The sequence below is a fragment of the Poecilia reticulata genome, chromosome 12 (assembly GCF_904066995.2).
Source record: "Poecilia reticulata chromosome 12, P_reticulata-male-v2, whole genome shotgun sequence".
NCBI lineage: Eukaryota > Metazoa > Chordata > Actinopteri > Cyprinodontiformes > Poeciliidae > Poecilia > Poecilia reticulata.
This window is the reverse complement of record NC_088841.1, coordinates 15,531,602-15,548,217: the sequence shown is the minus strand read 5'-3', so window position 1 is coordinate 15,548,217 and position 16,616 is coordinate 15,531,602. Positions and strand designations below refer to the sequence as shown.

The 16,616-nt window shown below is 39.4% G+C and overlaps 3 protein-coding genes across 7 annotated transcripts; 1 reads left to right on the top strand and 2 right to left on the bottom strand.

The window, feature by feature from the left end:
- Positions 1-42: 42 nt before the first annotated feature.
- On the bottom strand, positions 43-3,943 carry zmat5 (zinc finger, matrin-type 5). Its single transcript, XM_008424211.3, has 6 exons — positions 3,761-3,943; positions 2,930-3,074; positions 2,418-2,480; positions 2,187-2,267; positions 1,760-1,868; positions 43-1,652 (listed from the first exon to the last, which is right to left on the bottom strand). The coding sequence occupies exons 2-6, from the start codon at positions 3,054-3,056 to the stop codon at positions 1,505-1,507; spliced, it is 528 nt and encodes a 175-aa protein (XP_008422433.1). The 5' UTR covers positions 3,057-3,074; positions 3,761-3,943; the 3' UTR covers positions 43-1,504.
- Positions 3,944-3,966: 23 nt separating this feature from the next.
- uqcr10 (ubiquinol-cytochrome c reductase, complex III subunit X) lies at positions 3,967-4,636 on the top strand. Its single transcript, XM_008424212.2, has 2 exons — positions 3,967-4,143; positions 4,305-4,636. Exons 1-2 carry the CDS (start codon positions 4,003-4,005, stop codon positions 4,347-4,349), a joined length of 186 nt encoding a protein of 61 aa, XP_008422434.1. The 5' UTR covers positions 3,967-4,002; the 3' UTR covers positions 4,350-4,636.
- A 1,773-nt stretch (positions 4,637-6,409) lies between these two features.
- On the bottom strand, positions 6,410-16,537 carry gal3st1b (galactose-3-O-sulfotransferase 1b). Of its 5 annotated transcripts, none has more exons than XM_081613424.1 (4): positions 16,260-16,537; positions 11,185-11,292; positions 10,285-10,424; positions 6,410-8,106 (listed from the first exon to the last, which is right to left on the bottom strand). In XM_081613424.1, the coding sequence occupies exons 3-4, from the start codon at positions 10,401-10,403 to the stop codon at positions 6,966-6,968; spliced, it is 1,260 nt and encodes a 419-aa protein (XP_081469550.1). In that variant the 5' UTR covers positions 10,404-10,424; positions 11,185-11,292; positions 16,260-16,537; the 3' UTR covers positions 6,410-6,965. The 5 variants fall into 5 exon arrangements, with proteins under 5 accessions (XP_081469550.1, XP_081469549.1, XP_017163197.1 ...); XM_081613423.1 differs by having other exon boundaries at positions 11,143-11,292; positions 16,260-16,536; XM_017307708.2 differs by having other exon boundaries at positions 10,285-11,292; positions 16,260-16,536.
- Positions 16,538-16,616: the final 79 nt, after the last annotated feature.

Below are 16,616 nucleotides of genomic sequence, written 5' to 3'. Positions count from 1 at the left end.
TTGTAGCGCTGTCTCTACTAAAAAAAATAAAAGTGAGAAAGCTGCAGAGATGCAGGGTTTATCGAGGACATTTGCATGCCGTCAAATCAGAAAGACAAATGATTCAATTATGAAGGGAAAATATGGTAAAAATTGGGAAAATGGATGAGACCTGGGGTTAGAAAACAGTGTAATCCTGCATATATTGTATATTCAACCATTTTTGGCCAATAATCCATCACTGATGCATAAAATAACAAGTACAACCATCAGAAAAGCCTTAAAATACATAAAACTGCAGTTATTAGCTTCGCTCATAGAAAGAATTGTAGATTGAAAAATAACTGGCAATGTTTTTTGGAGGTTGTTTTTTTTTAAACAACTGCATATTTCAAGATCATCCGTTCAAACAATAAATCATAGGTAAACACGAGGCATCACCAGAAGGAGAACCAAATTGCCAATCTTAGAAGAAAAAATTGGTTGAGATGTGCTTGGAAAAACTGAGGAACCATAAAGGACCAAACCTATTCTGAAGTTTTTATAACCAATGTCATTGCTCACATTGAAACAATTTTGACACTCTCGTTAATTAAAAGGCACAAAAAGAAAACAAAACGCCATTGGCTTCAAAATAAACGGCTGAAATTTCCAGCTGCCCAAAAGAAGAAACCAATTGCAAACGGCTGAATTATTTGTCTGCAATAACAGCAATTTCCAAGTATGGTGGTGGAAGCATCATGCCATGATAATGATGCTTTCAACACATGGAACAATGAAAGAAAAAACAAAACACTTCAACAGCTAGATGACCAAACTTGGACGTAGCCAGATGTTCCAACAAGGCAATCCCAAAAGCTCATCCAAGCATGAGTTTCTAATAGATCAAGTTGGTTAATATTAAGCTCCTGGACTAATCGACCCAAAGCCCTGAGTCTCTGGTTCAGGTTTTAAGTTGGAGCTGTGCCAGGAAACCAGCCTATTTAAATTAACTACAAATTCAGCTGACAAAAGGTTAGAAATTTGCAAGAAGTTTAGAAAGTTTGTCTCAACACCCACTGAGAAGTTAAAGTAGATGAGCGACAGACTGTTTGTCAAACCTTTCTACTTTCTGTACCAACATGTTAAACCATCTTTTCTGAGGTCACCTGTTAACCTAACATGACTGTTTCTCAACTGTGGAAGGAAGTCAGTTCCTTTCAGTAGCAACACATATTTTGTAATGTTTTTCTTCTTTTATTAGTCTTCACAATAACTCAAAATTCCTAATATTTTTTGCTTTTGCTTACAGCAATGTAAATATCAGCAAACAGATGTATTTCAGTGGATTCCAAATATGTCTGCTGGATTCTTGCTCAAACCTTTTCCTTTAATCTGAAGTTAGATATTTAGGATTCTTATAGCAGCTGAAAACATGAGCATATGCTCAAACAAAAAAATGTGAAACAATCTCTTTGAAATAAATGTCCTTCTAAAGACATCACGTATCCAGTTTTTGGGATTTGAGCCCTGGGACGAATGTCCTTCAACCCCACTCGCTGCTTGCGCTGACTCTCCATCCACCTGGAGGAGGAGGCAACAGTGAGGGTGGGAGGTTAGGGATGGAGAAGAGTTGTTGAGGAATATCGCTTTCTGCTTCGTCCTCCTCATTGTCCTCCTTGGTTTTTGAGTCTCTGCAGTGATAAATAATTAATCGGTTGAATTCAAAATGAACAGGACCAGTAATTAGGCATGCAAACCATGTAGTCCAACGTGTTAAAGTGAAAAGGAATGCGCATACCCTTTGCTACCCAGAGCTGCTCGCTTCTTTTCCCTTTTCAAGAGCCATTCCTCTATACTTCGCCCAGAGAGAATTCTGTCCTCAGAGTCCTCTTTGTGTTGTCTTTCCTCTTAAAATAAAGAAATATTGCATTCATTAAGATGCAGCAGTTAAATGGTTTTCTACACGCAACCTTCATGTAACCTAGAACACACTGTACATTTGTGTTTCATTAATATCTTTGAATATGTTGAGTATTTCTTTAGTTTTTGTGTTAATCCTTCATTTAAAAAAAATTTAAACCACATTGTCTGTCATGTCTAAGATCTTTTTTCTTTTAAATAAGAGCAAAACTGGTGTTATTGTAAAAGAAACCGTCACTTCTGAGATTCGTACCTACACCTAAAAATCACATGGTACACAGCACCACCTTGTGGCCACTACTTACCTTCCATGTGTCTTTTTAAGTTGAACAGATCCTCTTCAGACATGTGAGAAAATCTGCAGTTTGGGCCAAAATCACATATTCCTAAAGAAAAAAAAAGTGCAAAAAAATAAATAAATAAAATGTGATCATTTTATTATCAAATAGGATTTGATAGTAAAATTTGATAAAAAAAAATTGGAGAATTTTATAGTTGTTTTTTTTGGGGGGTTGGGGGGGTGTTTTTTTTCTCACCTTTTTGGAGAAACTTCCTGCAGGGTTTCTTTATTTGCTCATCATGGAGAACAGCAGCAGAATCTGTAAGTGTTAGAAAACAGTTCTGTGTCCATTACAACTGCTCATCAAGCTTTGCGCTGTAAATGTCAATATTAGGGATGCCAAATAAAAGCTTGTGTATATACATCGGTCTTGCTTATTATCTATGACAATGAAGAATTCATGTTCTCCCAATTCTGGATGTCTTTCAATAATATGTTCAAACTAACATAGTTAAACTTTGATTTAACTCATCAATTCCATGTAATGAGCACCGACTGTAAAAATGAAAATGTGCTGCAGACTCCTTGATAGAGGCAGCAGTTTAGACGGTAACAGAAAGACAGCAGATTTGTGGGTGTGTGTCCTGGTGGAATCTGTTTTCAGCTAATTGTCCGCTGATCAAATGTTTGTCATTTAGGGGTTAACTAAAGACATAAATGGAAGAAAAAGCACATAAAACAAATGTCAGGAATTCCTCCTCATCTCACCTCTGAATTGGTCAAACCAGGCCTTCTTCGCTCTGTGATGCTGAACGCCATTTAGATGTTTCTTCCTGTTGTGCATGTTGTCCTGAAAGGACCGGTCACAGTAGTCACAGTAATACCTCTTCCCCATGGTGCTCCGCTAGGAGAGCTGTCAATAGGTGAGAGAGTAGGCAGATAAAAAAATGACTGGAACTGGAACAGAAATAACATTTCTGCTAGATTATGGAGAATGAAGACAGGATTTTGACTAAGTAACTTTTCAGGAAACAACAATAAATTCAAAAAAATATTGCAAAATTATGTGTGTTCAATTGCATCCATTCTGTGATTCAGTAATAAATCATTATCATTAAGTGTTAAAGGCTTTAATTAAGAAATAAATCAAATGTATAACAAAAATGGCGTCAACCTTTTTCCCCAAAAAAATTGCCCTCATTTGTCTTGGCATATCAGCTTCTAGATATTTAAGGTGTTAAATAAATATTTCCATAAGTCTCTGTCAAGGATTTAGACAAACCAGCCATAGAGACACTGAACTGTTTCAAAGAGGATTATTAATTTATTACAAAAGAGTCAAAAGATGGTTTCAAAGATGATGAATTGGGCCCAGACTTGAATTCAAGCACAAACGTACCTAAAAACAAGACATTAGACGAACTTAAATAGTGGTTAATCAGACACAAAACAAACACATACAAATCTTAATTATCAAACAAATACTGGTCAAAACAACATTAAGCCATTAAAAAGAAAAACACTTCTGGAACAGAAGTAGCTGCTTTTGGAAACCATCTTACACATCTAAATAGTTTACTAATATGCTGACTGACATACCGTTAAATGTTAATTGTCCTTATACGGCACTGGCAAATACGGGCAAAACTCCACTGTGGCTCTTAAGCGGTTGCTATAACATGCACCAACATTTCAAAAACAAAAAACAGCTTTTCTACGGTCATTAAAACATGTTCGTAGATTTTAGCTAGTAGCTAAACTGGGAAAACATAAACCTGTGTAGAGGAAGTTGTCATGTGTATCCACTTCCGCTATTGCGCAGTGCACATTACACCGACGACATGGCGCTGGCTAAGACCGTCTACAATCTTCTCTTCAGGAGGACGTCCACCTTCGCTGTGACCATCATGGTTGGAGCTGTCTTATTTGAGCGGGTGTTTGACCAAGGCGGTGACGCGATTTTTGAGCAGATGAACCGCGGGGTAAGTCCGTCCCTGGTTGTTTTTATCGGTGCTGACCTTGTGAGGAGAGGACGAAGCTAGTGTTAGCGTAGCTTGGCTAACCGAGTCTGTTAATGACCGTTGGATAAGTTTCGCCTGTTTTTATGAAGTGTCTAATATTACCTCATTGTGACTCGTTACAGAAACTATGGAAACACATCAAGCACAACTATGAGAACGAAGAATAAGACGCCACCCTGGGTTTTTATAAGGCTGCAGTGCTAATGTGTTGTCTAGTTTCTGTCACCATATATTCCTGGATTCAGCACCTGAATGAAGCAGCTGTCATCTTGGACAATGTGCACTAAGTCATGCCCAGGCTGGAGGAGGCTCTGAGAGGACCTGCATAGGCTGAAAGGCTGTCCCGACCACCAGGGAGATGGATCAAAGCTCGTCCTTTACCTTGCAGATGTTTCTATTGATTTCATTGTCTTCAGATTGTAAATTGTTGTATTAAACGTGTTTCAATATCGTGCAGGGTTTTGATTTTTTTTTCTTGTGTTCTTGATAGCGGCTGCACAGTGGCGCAGTTGGTAGAGCTGTTGGCTTGCAGCAAGAAGGTTCTAGGTTCGATTCCCGGTCCCAATCTTTCTGCATGGAGTTTGCATGTTCTCCGGGTACTCCGGTTTCCTCCCACAGTCCAAAAACATGACTGTCAGGTTAATTGGCCTTTCCAAATTGCCCCTAGGTGTGAGTGTGTGTGTGCATGGTTGTGTGTCCGGTGTGTCTCTGTGTTGCCCTGCGACAGACTGGCGACCAGTCCAGGGTGTACCCTGCCTCTCGCCCGAAACGTTGGCTGGAGATGGGCACCAGCACCCCTCCCGACCCCACTGAGGGAAAAAGGGTGCAAGAAAATGGATGGATGTGTTCTTGATAACTTAAATGGCTATGTAAAATCGTCAAAAGTGTCTCGATTGCATTTGATAAAGTAACTGCTTTACTCTTACAAGAAAACCTGTTGTACTGTTACTAAGGTTCCCATGCAGTCTGGAAAACTATGGGATTTGATCCCAGTCTTTCCCTAGTGTGAATAAGTAGTAGGAGGAAATAAGAATAGTAAATTATTTACATCTATCCCTTTGTCTAATTGCTACATCTTTGTCTTTATAGTTAAAAATTCCTGTCATATACACAGACACTTAGCTTGAATTTCTGCAATTATAAACAAGAAAAACATAAAATGTATATCAGAGAAAGCTAATTATCCAAAACAATACAGGTCAGTATAAATCAGCCTTCACGTTTTTGTTTTAGCCAATGTTCTGTCTGGGAATCAAAAACTCTTTAAGATCAGTTTCCATTTTTGTTCCTGAAGGAGGGGGTCTATGTGCAGGTGAGGTTTTCTGAATCAGATTCGGCTAGCTCGGGGAAGTGGAGGCCTGAAAGGAGTGAAGGGATTATTTAAATCCACAAGGGGGCGTCCTGAACTGTTAGACTAATGACTGAACATGAAATGGTATTAAACCCAACCATACTAATATTGTTTTAGTATAATGTAGAGAATATAACAATATAAACTCAATACATGCTTTGAATAACACTAACCATAATATTTTTTTGCAAAACAACACAGAGGTGCAATAATTTAATTTATTGCCCAAGTAAAAATCACATTAATGCGAGGTAACTGGTAATAATAGTAGGCTATGTGAGATTGGCCACACCATCTGGAGGCTTTGCATGCAGGTGAGTATTAGTCCTCCAGGTGTCTCACTAACACCATGCGTAATAAAAACCCATAACAGTTCTAGCCATGGTTTTTTTAATCACTTATTGTTTAGTCTACCCATCTACACAAAGTAGCACCAGGGTCCGGATGAGCACTTGCACTGGAAAAGGCATTTAGTTTTGGCCAGAACTCTGAATGCTGACAAAGAAAAAAACACAACAGACTGATAAATTATCAATGAAAGACTGACTTTGATTCAGTGCTTGTTCCTGCATGGACACCTTGCTGAGAGACTCCCTTTTTCCTGCACCTAAAATATATTTGGTTTGCAAAGAGATGCTAACCATGCTATTGAGAATGCAAATGTTCTCCTTTTTTTTCCCTTCAATAGATAACAGGAAGTTGTCTATGAAAGGCTTCATAGCTCAAATTGTGTTTTAAGACATCTCTTTTCTGTGCAGAACAATTCATACATACTACAGTACTCGCTAGATATGAAAATAAACCTCTCCATATTTCTTGAACAAAATCAGTATAGCCCATGGCAAAAATAAATAATGAATCGGATTTTGGCTGTAATTACGTTTTATGCCAAACTTTTATTAAAATTCTTAATAGACACAGACTGAAATCAATCCTTATGGATAGAAAACACATATCTTGCCCAACTAACACAATACCGCAGTGGGAAGAAATACTCTCTGCCCAATCAGAGGTTTAGCATTTAAACCTCTGGCTGTTTAGATGCTAAAGAAGGGAGTAAATTTACACTTTAAACTGAAATTCATTAATGAAACAGTCAGAAACTACAATTTTTAATCATTCAAGATGTCTGAAATGACTCACTTATTTAGCTCTTAATAGTTTTTAGTTTTAATGCATTATACATTTAACAAACAGACATAACAAATATGTTTATTTTAATCTTCTTGTAAAAGCTTGCAATGTAAAAAAAAATGTAAGTGCAGCAAACCCAACTTTTTTTTGTAGAGAAATTAACTAATTCAGGCGACAAGAACTGACATTTTAAATTATAAACATACGGTTTGTGAAATGGACATCCAACTTAAGTTGTTTAATTCCATCTTAAAACATTTTCAAAATTAAGTCAAAATATACAAATAAGACAAGGCACTTATAAAATATAATCTTTCAACCAACCCCATAGTTTAGTCACCCAGAGGTTTACTCCCAAGTCTGATAAGTACTGGATCTCAGGCGTAAGCATTTTTGCACATATTTTCCTGCTTTCAGGATTAATGTCATTTCTCAAGTTGTATCCCATAATGGATTTCTCTCCAATGGGCTGCCAAGGCTTGAAACGTGTGTCTTTAATCTTATGAGCTTCAACTGCATCGCCACCCTCAATGCAGGTGGCCCTCATCTCTGCATTTCTTCTCCTCAGCTCATTTACATCTCGTTCCATTCTTGTTCTTCCATATGCCTCGACTCTCTCCCAGAAAGTAGCATTGAAGTGTTGATAGAGTTTCCAGTCAGCCCAGTTCCACTGTAAGGCTTTGGCTCTCGTCTCAGGATCCAGACGAGACACGGATGAGGTCCTTCGAACATTGAGCTTGAAGTACAGGATGTCCTCCATGGACCAGCAAAGTAAATCCTTAAGAAGAATCAGAGATTCCTCAAAGTATTCTGCTATAAGAACCAGATGAAAAAGTTTGGATAAATACAGAATCTCCTTCATGACACGAGGGTCATTGGCTTTAAGGTTGTTATCGAAACCAAAGTCAAAAAACAGCAAATTTTTAAGGTAGAATGAGTTAATAGCTTCCAGACTGTAGAAGGCCTCTGGATTGTTCAGAAACTCAGTCAGTTTGTTATTTCCACTAATGCGCCAAGTAAGAGGAATTATTTTCTGGAAGTAATGGAAAGCTGACTCAAAGAGATGCACCGGGTCACGTAGGATGGTGACATACAATGTGTTTGGAGGCAAGAGTTTGGACACTTCTTGATAGTTGAACCGCATGTGGTTGCAAAGGATGTTAAAGCACTCCCCTGGCCTGTAGTCCTTCACCTGGGAGCACAGGAATGGCTGCGGGTAGCAGAAATCATTGCGTCTGTTAGGTAGGGCAAACTTGAGCTTGTGCTTTTCCCCAAACCTGTAGAGGATGTTGAGGATGGTGCTGCTCGCCGTTTTATGAGTCTTCATGAACATGATGTTCACTTTGGGAGAGCAGTCCTGCTTAGAGTCAGGGCTTCCAGTGATTTTGCCCGGACTTGTCTTTGCCATGCTGAGGGGACACGTCTTTTCCTGTGTGGGACTTTGAGTGAAACAAAAAGTAGGATTACTGCTTCTGTAGTCAGAAATTTACATACACTTTAGGCCATTAAGCTCAGATTCATTTAGGACTTTCAATAATTTATTTGAAATGATAGTACACGTCTTTATTAATTTCTAACCTGGAATTTGAAAATTGTGGATTTTCTTCTATCCACACACAGAGTCAAAATTATACTTTTTGTTGACTATACATACTTTGTGAGATATAAAACCCTCTTTGAATGTTGTTCTTTGCCTTTGCACTTTTTGTCGCCATCAACATGGTTCTGTCATAATTCTGTCTGGATTTTTGACGATCTTCTTGGCAGGATCGGTAGAAATGAAAATGAGCTGGTTGCTGACACAGACCCAGTTTTTGAGTGTATATGTTCAGTGTAAGCCTTTGTTGCACAGGGGAAAATATGATTGTTTTTCTTTTCTTTTAATTTTTTTGTTGTGCTTTGCATGTTTTGTTTTTTTTGTTTTCCCCTTTAACAACACAAACGCGCTGGGCTGAAGGCGGCCGTTTAAGGAGGCGGAGCGCACTGATTGCGTTCCGTAATCAGTGCGCTCAGGGGTCGACAGAGGCTGATTGAAGCCAGAATAAAAGGAGCCTAGATGGAAGGAGAAGGGTGAAGACTGATCCTGTGATTGCAAGAGACGGATGCGCCGCCGAGCGAAGGACGGATGGAATCTGCACGCCAGGCGCGGAGCGCCGACGGCTCAGTGCAGAGTATCGGGGCAGAAGGGAACCTGTCCGCGCCTCTGGGTCAGTCTGAAAAGGGGCGTGGCACGCCGAAGAGCGGAACAATGCCGGAGCGTCGCAGAGTCCGCTGAGGATCCGCAAGTGAGCGCCTTATGGGCAGATTGCCGTCACCTGGAGCAGCGGGATGAGTGGAGCCCAACTGGTGACCTCCGATTATTGACTTCCTTTAAGGATAATTACTGAACTTTGGATTTTATTAAGACGAAAAGGACTGTTTTATTGTGTCACTACTAAAAGTGACCTTTTTGTAATAAAATACTCTAAATTTGATCATTCTGCCGTTTGGGTTTTTGAGTTGTTTGCTCCCACTTGTATCAAGACCGAAGTGTGGGGCCATATTGGTCACACCTTACCATTACTCCGCTTTTCCCTTTTCTAAATACACTTTTAATCAGGGTTCTGGAATTATTGTTCTGATTCTGTCCACATTTTTTACTCCTAGCATTAATTTTAGATAAAGTTGAAGAGTTTTATCAATACACCCACTTTGAACAATAAACCACTTGTAGCAAAACAGCCACACAGTATGCTGCCACCACCACCACGTACAGTTTTTACGGTGCTTTATGATTTTAAAGCCTCTGCCTGACTCATCCAAGCACAGTTCTTGTCACTGGTGTCAAGTGGCTTCATGTTTATTTCTTCTTACCATAAACCTTGTCTCTAGCGGATATTTTCTTGACCATGTGGGCAACTGGAATTTCTTCAAATCTTGAAAGGATTCTTTCTCAACCTGTTAATTTATAACACTGGGAAACGTGTTTCTCTGGAGATGACGTCCCTCGTCTTTTCAGCAGAATTATGACTCAGAGTGTTTATGAAAGTTGTTACAAATGTAATTTTGTACAAGGGTGACAATTTGAGGCAGTTGGTTGGAAACTGAATACAGCAGCTATATTTTCTAATAGGACAAAGTTCCCAAACAAATCCAAACTGCTTTTGGGATGGATAAAGTCAGATAGCTTTGAGCTTTTGGAAAGCCATGAGCCAAACTAATCTGTGGAAAATGTTTAACAGATGGATCAGTGCCAACAAATCAAACAATTTAAATCAACTCTCCACCACTTCTGCCAAAAAGAGTGATCAAAATCCAACTAGTACTGTATTATGGCAGATAATTGCTGACAATTGCAATAAGTGCATATTGAAAAAAACAGCTCACTAAGATTTATTTAGGTTTACATTAATTAGGCTGTCTATTTGAACCTTTATGTAACATTTTGATCCGGTGTGGATTAAACAATGAAACAAAATAAATCTAAACTTTTGAAACAATCTCATAGTATGATTAGTCCACCCTGGAAAACAAAAATTCTAATCAAATAATTCTACAACCAATTAATATGATTTATACCCATGATGAGTGCATTTGTGTATTGACTGACATCATTGAAATGCATTTATTTAATTTACCTTATATTCACTTGGCGTGTCATTGTCAAACAGTAGAGGACCAACATTACCTTGGTCAACACAACCCATGGCATCAGCCGCCGCACCACCGCTGTGCATTTAAATCCTTTGTTAAACATTATTAAATGCAAAATGCAAACCTGAAAATGAAATTGGAGAGAACATGTAATCCTCATTTTACCCAATACAAAGCTGCACTGCAGCCAAAATATGCCAGCAAAACATTTTCAAATTATAATATTATCCTTCTTTAACTATGTGTTATAACATTTACATTTGCTAAAAAGAAAAAGTCTTCATGGGAAAAGGAGAGACAAAGACTAAAGATAAGAAAGAGAAATTCAAAGTCTTTGTTTTTTGTCGAATAGAGCACACAGCCCTCATGTTGATACTGGAAACATGTACACTGTCCTTAAATTTCAAGTTTTAACAAGAACAACAAAAGAAGGGACAATCATTCTTATTCCAAAACGAACCCAAACAATCAAATACTACAGACACGTTCGATGAGTAACAAGATAAAAACTAAACTGATTTTCACTGCACACAGTGAACTGATGCCTGATAAAATAGGCATTTCAAGCTGGCAGTCTCATCTGAGTAGGTGTGTCTGTTGGACTTAATACTCTAACTTGTTTTCTAATTACATAATAATCCACTGTCAATATTTAATACAATATTTCTTTTAAAAGTCATAAAACTTAGCATGCGTTTTATGTTAATTTACTCTGCTCTTTTGGATTAAAGCCTACGCACAAAGTCTTGAAAGCTTTCCTCAAAAAGCAATAAAAACAGCCTTGTAAACTACGAGACGCATTCAGTACAAGCAAACAACTGAGCAAAAACCTTTGAACTTACCCAGAGGAGGTAACATTAGAGGAGCGACTCTGATTACTGTACCTACTCCAAATTGAAAGCAACCTCTCTCTTCACGCTGTTAACTTTTCTCGTAGGTTACATCTCATTGGTTGTGAGCAGTCGAAGAAATCAGATCTCCTCCCACAAAGCCTGAATGTGACAGACAGGTTTTAGCTGCAGGATACTTCTTCAGATCTTTGACACGGAGGAATTTACGACGTTATCTGTGATCTTTAAAAGTAAGTCACAAGGCATCCTTTAAAAAAAATATAAAAATATGTTGACACGATTAATATCACACTAGGAAGAAAAAACTTTGGAAAGTAAAATGTGTTTTAAGTACATCAATAATTAAGATGGCATTGTTAAATACTCTGATATTCCTCATTCTGCTACACTACTTTGCCATAAGCATTTGATTATCTGCCTTAATGCATGAAGTGAAGTTACATCATATTCTTAATCCAGATGCTGTGTGATGTAGTCCTCCTTTTTATGTATAAGACCTACAATAATTCTCGGAAGTCTTTTTGATATTTCCTTGAACGGTGTTATAAGAAGTTTTGGTTGTTTTTTCAGAAGCCTCTTCGTGAGGTCAGGCAGTTTCCACTGTATTTCATCCAAAAAGTGTTTTATAACCTTGAAGTCAAGCCTCTGTGTAAATCAGTGCAGATTCGTCTACACCAGGGGTCCTCAAACCTTTTTCCTGTGAGGGCCATATAACTTTTTCCTTCTCTGCTGGGGGCAGGAGTCAGTTTGTATCAGAAAAAGTGTGACGATTGCAGGATTGCCTAAATGTAAAAATATATTGTTTTCCAGAAAACACAATCAAATAACCCTCTCTGGGTTCTTCACAGAACAAGTCAGGAAATAAATAATAACACTATTCATGAAATAAATAATAACCAAATAACCCTCTCTGGGTTCTTCACAGAAAAAAAATCCAGGAAGGATTATAGCCTGTCTTTTCCGAACTATTAGCCGCACCGGACTATGAGCCACAACCCCAAAGTTTTTTTTTTTCTTAAACCAGTAAACATACATAAGCCGCAGATATCTCTGCCGCTCCAGGTTTTCCACAACATGCAGCAGCAGCAGAGGGGGGCGGACAGCCTACGTCTGAGTCATAACAGGTCAATTGAATATCACATTTATTACGGTTGAAAAAGAAAAAGTTGCCAAGATTAGATTTAACAGAACTAATTACGGTAGTTTCTGAACGGAAACTGTAACAGTCAAAGTGCTGATCCTTTGTGTTGCTACTAAAGCAGTGCTTTAGCATGTGCTAAAGCAGTGGTCCCAACCTGTTTATTACCGCGGACCGGTGGGGAGAGGGGGCGGGGAGATGAACCGTCAGATAAGGCTTCTGCGTGTTGGTATTCCCACTAAATACTGAACATTCCCTATTTGGGTTGTCTTGGCCCTTTTATCGCAGCCTGTGGGGTTTTCCCTGACTGGGAACGAGAATACAAACTGCTGAATGTGACAGGTAGCCAATCAAAAAGCGCGGTGACGTCAGAACAGAGGGGAATCCCAAACAGCTGACATATCGCGCAACTGAGAGTCCGGTGGATATGTGGAAATGTTTATTATTAAATCTAAAGGTCATTATTATGTTTAATCAGTTAAAAATGTTAACTATGAAAAAACAGTCACCTCCAAATCATAGTGCAGCAAATAGAGCGGCTGCTTACCGTCGTCTTTTCTCCACCGCGTTTTCTTTTTGTTACATCTTTTATCTCTTAAAATTACTCAAAAAACTATCACTAATGTTTCTACATCGCCATCCGTGTTTGGTTAGTTTAAATTCCCGCTATGTTGGGGGTTTTACTAAATTATCCGCTGGAATCGGGATGTTCGTTACTGGAATCGGTTCATGCCGTGTGGCTGAACACAAACCGATCGAGCCTGTTGGACTTTTATCAGCTCTGTGGTCACAGAGGTTTAGAGAATCGGCCGACAAAAACCAGACTTAAGACTCACAAGCTCTACTCGTCTCCTCTTGTCCACTGCCCAAACGCTCTCTGGTCGCTATGGTAACGTTTACATATCCCTTCAAAATAAGATACAGAAGCGCCACAAAAACGAACATTTTACTTTTGTGAAAATTTTAACTCACGATAATGACTAACGGAGCCCTGAGCTTGTTTCTCTGCAAATCAAGTGATGAGAGACAATAACACCTGAAGTGTTGCTTATATCCACAGCCTGCTTGGTCTCTATGTGGCGAAGCAGTTTGAAGCTTCATTGCCTCATTAGCAGCTGGTCGCCGCATGTTACGCAGAGCTGCTTGTAATGTGGGACTCACCTACCGGTCCGGGATAAATCCATTCTCCTGTCTCTTCTCTGGGCCTTTTCCCCTTTGAAAAATAAACTTTCCAAAGATATCTGATCTGTTTCCTACTCATTTTGCTGCTTTTGGCTCAATATTGGCGTGCAAGTAACCAGACTTCCAATGATTCATTTCCTGCTAAAGAGCCCCCTGGTGGTTGAAGAAAAATCCACATATAAACGGCCTATATTCCAGAAAATGCGGTAAATAAAAAAAAATCTAAATGCTCTCTGGTTTTGTTCAGTGGGCCGGATCAAAAGTGGTGGCGGGCCGTATCCGGCCCGCGAGCCGTAGTTTGGGGACCACTGGTCTACACCAAGAACACTCGTCCATATCTTTGTGAACCTTATTTTTTGCACTTATGTTTTACGCCACAGCATCCATGCTTAGCGTCACACTTGGCAGTGTGGGGCATGGATGCAGCTGTTTGGCCATAAAAATCCATTCTATTGAGCTCTCCACAGACTGTGCTGTGTTGTTGACTCTACAGAAATTTCAACATGTGCCTCACCATCCACTGAACCCCTTCTGTGATTTTGTACGACCTACTGATTTCTGGTGAGTTCCTATCAAGCCCAATCGCTTCCAATTTGGTTTATTATTGCTAATAGTTATCCAAGGGTGTGTTATGACTGAACTTATTGAGCAGGTGACATCCTGTTCACTGACTTCCTGAGTGTAACCCAATCATTTATAAATATTTTAAAAGCAGTCAGCAAGTCTGCAGACTGCTTTATTTATTTGGCTATGAAAGTAATTAGAAGAACTTAATTCAATTAGTAGGACGGATGAGCAAATACATTTGCCGATTTATTTTACGTTAGACCAATGGGTCTTCAACTCTATACAGCCAGAGACTAAGAATTTCTGCTAAGCTCCAATCAAGACTATCCATGATGACTTTATTGAAGTATTTTACTGTATGATATTGTTTATTGAGGCTGCACAGTGGCGCAGTTGGTAGAGCTGTTGCCTTGCAGCAAGAAGGTTCTGGGTTTGATTCCCGGCCTGGGGTCTTTCTTCATGGAGTTTGCATGTTCTCCCTGTGCATGCGTGGGTTTTCTCCGGGTACTCCGGTTTCCTCCCTCAGTCTAAAAACATGACTGTCAGGTTAATTGGGCTCTCTAAATTGTCCCTAGGTGTGAGAGTGTGTGTGCATGGTTGTGTGTCCTGTGTGTCTCTGTGTTGCCCTGCGACAGACTGGCGAACTGTCCAGGGTGACCCCGCCTCTCGCCCGGAACGTTAGCTGGAGATGGGCACCAGCAACCCTCTCGACCCCACTGAGGGACAAGGGTGAAAGAAAATGAATGGATGGATGGATATTGTTTATTGAGGTTAACATGTCAATGTAGCCCTTGTAATGGAAAAAATCTTATCCAAGCACTGTTAAAGTGAAAATATCAGGTAAATTAATACCATGTGCATGATATAAGAGCTTACAAAATCCTACACTCACAAACAGATCACAGTAAATGATTAGAGTAAAGCTCCGTCAGACTACTGAGTCAATGCATTGTTTATAGCAAAGAAAAAGAATCATATATACTGGAGAGACAGTGTGGCTCCCTTGCAGATGCCAAAAGCAACATCTTAGAGACAGCTAACCTTTTGTGTGGATATCAGATTGGCTCATGAGCATGAAAATAAAAGCATGACATGGCCTGATTATCAGATTATTTACCCTGTAAAAAATTTTTTTTACCACCCCTTTAAAATATTTTATCTTTTTGTTACCACCTTACAAAGGTATGTGTATCTCCTGAACGTTTTCAAATTTTTTGTGTCATAGCTACACATTTCTTGACACTTACAAAGCAGTGCTAATTGTGAATGATACAGGGATGCATGACCATTTTATGCTATTAGAGCTACAAGTACATTGGGGACATTAAACAGGGCTACCAGCTGTTAATGTTGGTGCAAGAAGATTGTGGGTTTGAAACCCAACCTGAGGTTTTTCTGCATAGAGTTAGCATGTTCTCCCAATGAATGCGTGGGTAATCCATCTTCTTCCCTCAGTCCAAACACATGATTGTTAGGTTGATTGATCTATTTAGATTGTCCTTAAGTATGACTGCGTGCATTACTTGCAGTATATTCCAAGTCTTGCTCATATATTTTAACACCAATTGGTTCATTATGTTTGTTGCAAAACAAAAGGCTTGGATTGGTTTTGAATAACAACAAGCGCCAAAGGCAACTGTTACAAAGTTTGTGTTTCAGAAAAAATTTACCAAGTTGGGACAAAACGTACTTATTGGGAAATAATAGCCAAACTGCCCAGGGCCACTGGCCTAGTCAAAGTAGTAAATCCAACTGAGAAGCTGCAACAAAACTTTTTAACAAACAAAGCCGATAGATTCATCCATCCATTGGTTATACATGCTTATCCTTACAGGGTCTCACACACACACACACACACACACACACACACACACACACACACACACACACACACACACACACACACACACACACACATGAATGCACACATTCTCCAGATATTGAACACAAGGCATACTTGTTTTGCTATCAGGTATCAGATTACAGGTACAGCCTCAGTTGGTGATGTCTCTGGCTGATTCATGTTTGTTTCAGTAGTTTGACAGTAGGAACCCAACGACTGTTTAATGCAAGATTGTCATGATCCGTGTTTCTGTGTGTTTATTTTTGAGTTTTCCAGTGTGATCCTGTTCCCTGTGAGTCCTGTCTCTGCGTCTTCCCCGTTGATTGTCTCCCAGGTGTGTCTCGTTCCCTTGATTACCCCATGTGTATTTAGTCTCACCTGTTGTCTGTGTTCGTCGGATCTTTGTCTGTTGCTGTCTAACGCTGTTCGTTGTAGATACGTCGAATGTAAGTTGTTACTCTCCAGTAGAACCGATAAGTCCTGGTTAGCTTTGCTCTTGTTTTCAGTCTCTAGTTATCAGTTGCTACCGGTATTAGCTGTGTGCTACTCTCTGCCGTGCTGCCTGTTCCTGGACTGTTTGAGCTTTATTATTCATTAAAACTATCATATTCCTCATCTTATCTGGGTCTCAGCGTCTCTCCTCACCGTCACCTACCACCCCATCCTGACAAAGATGAGCAAAATGTACATATATACGCATGAGTGGTGCTGAAACAAAATACTGCATAACCCCAC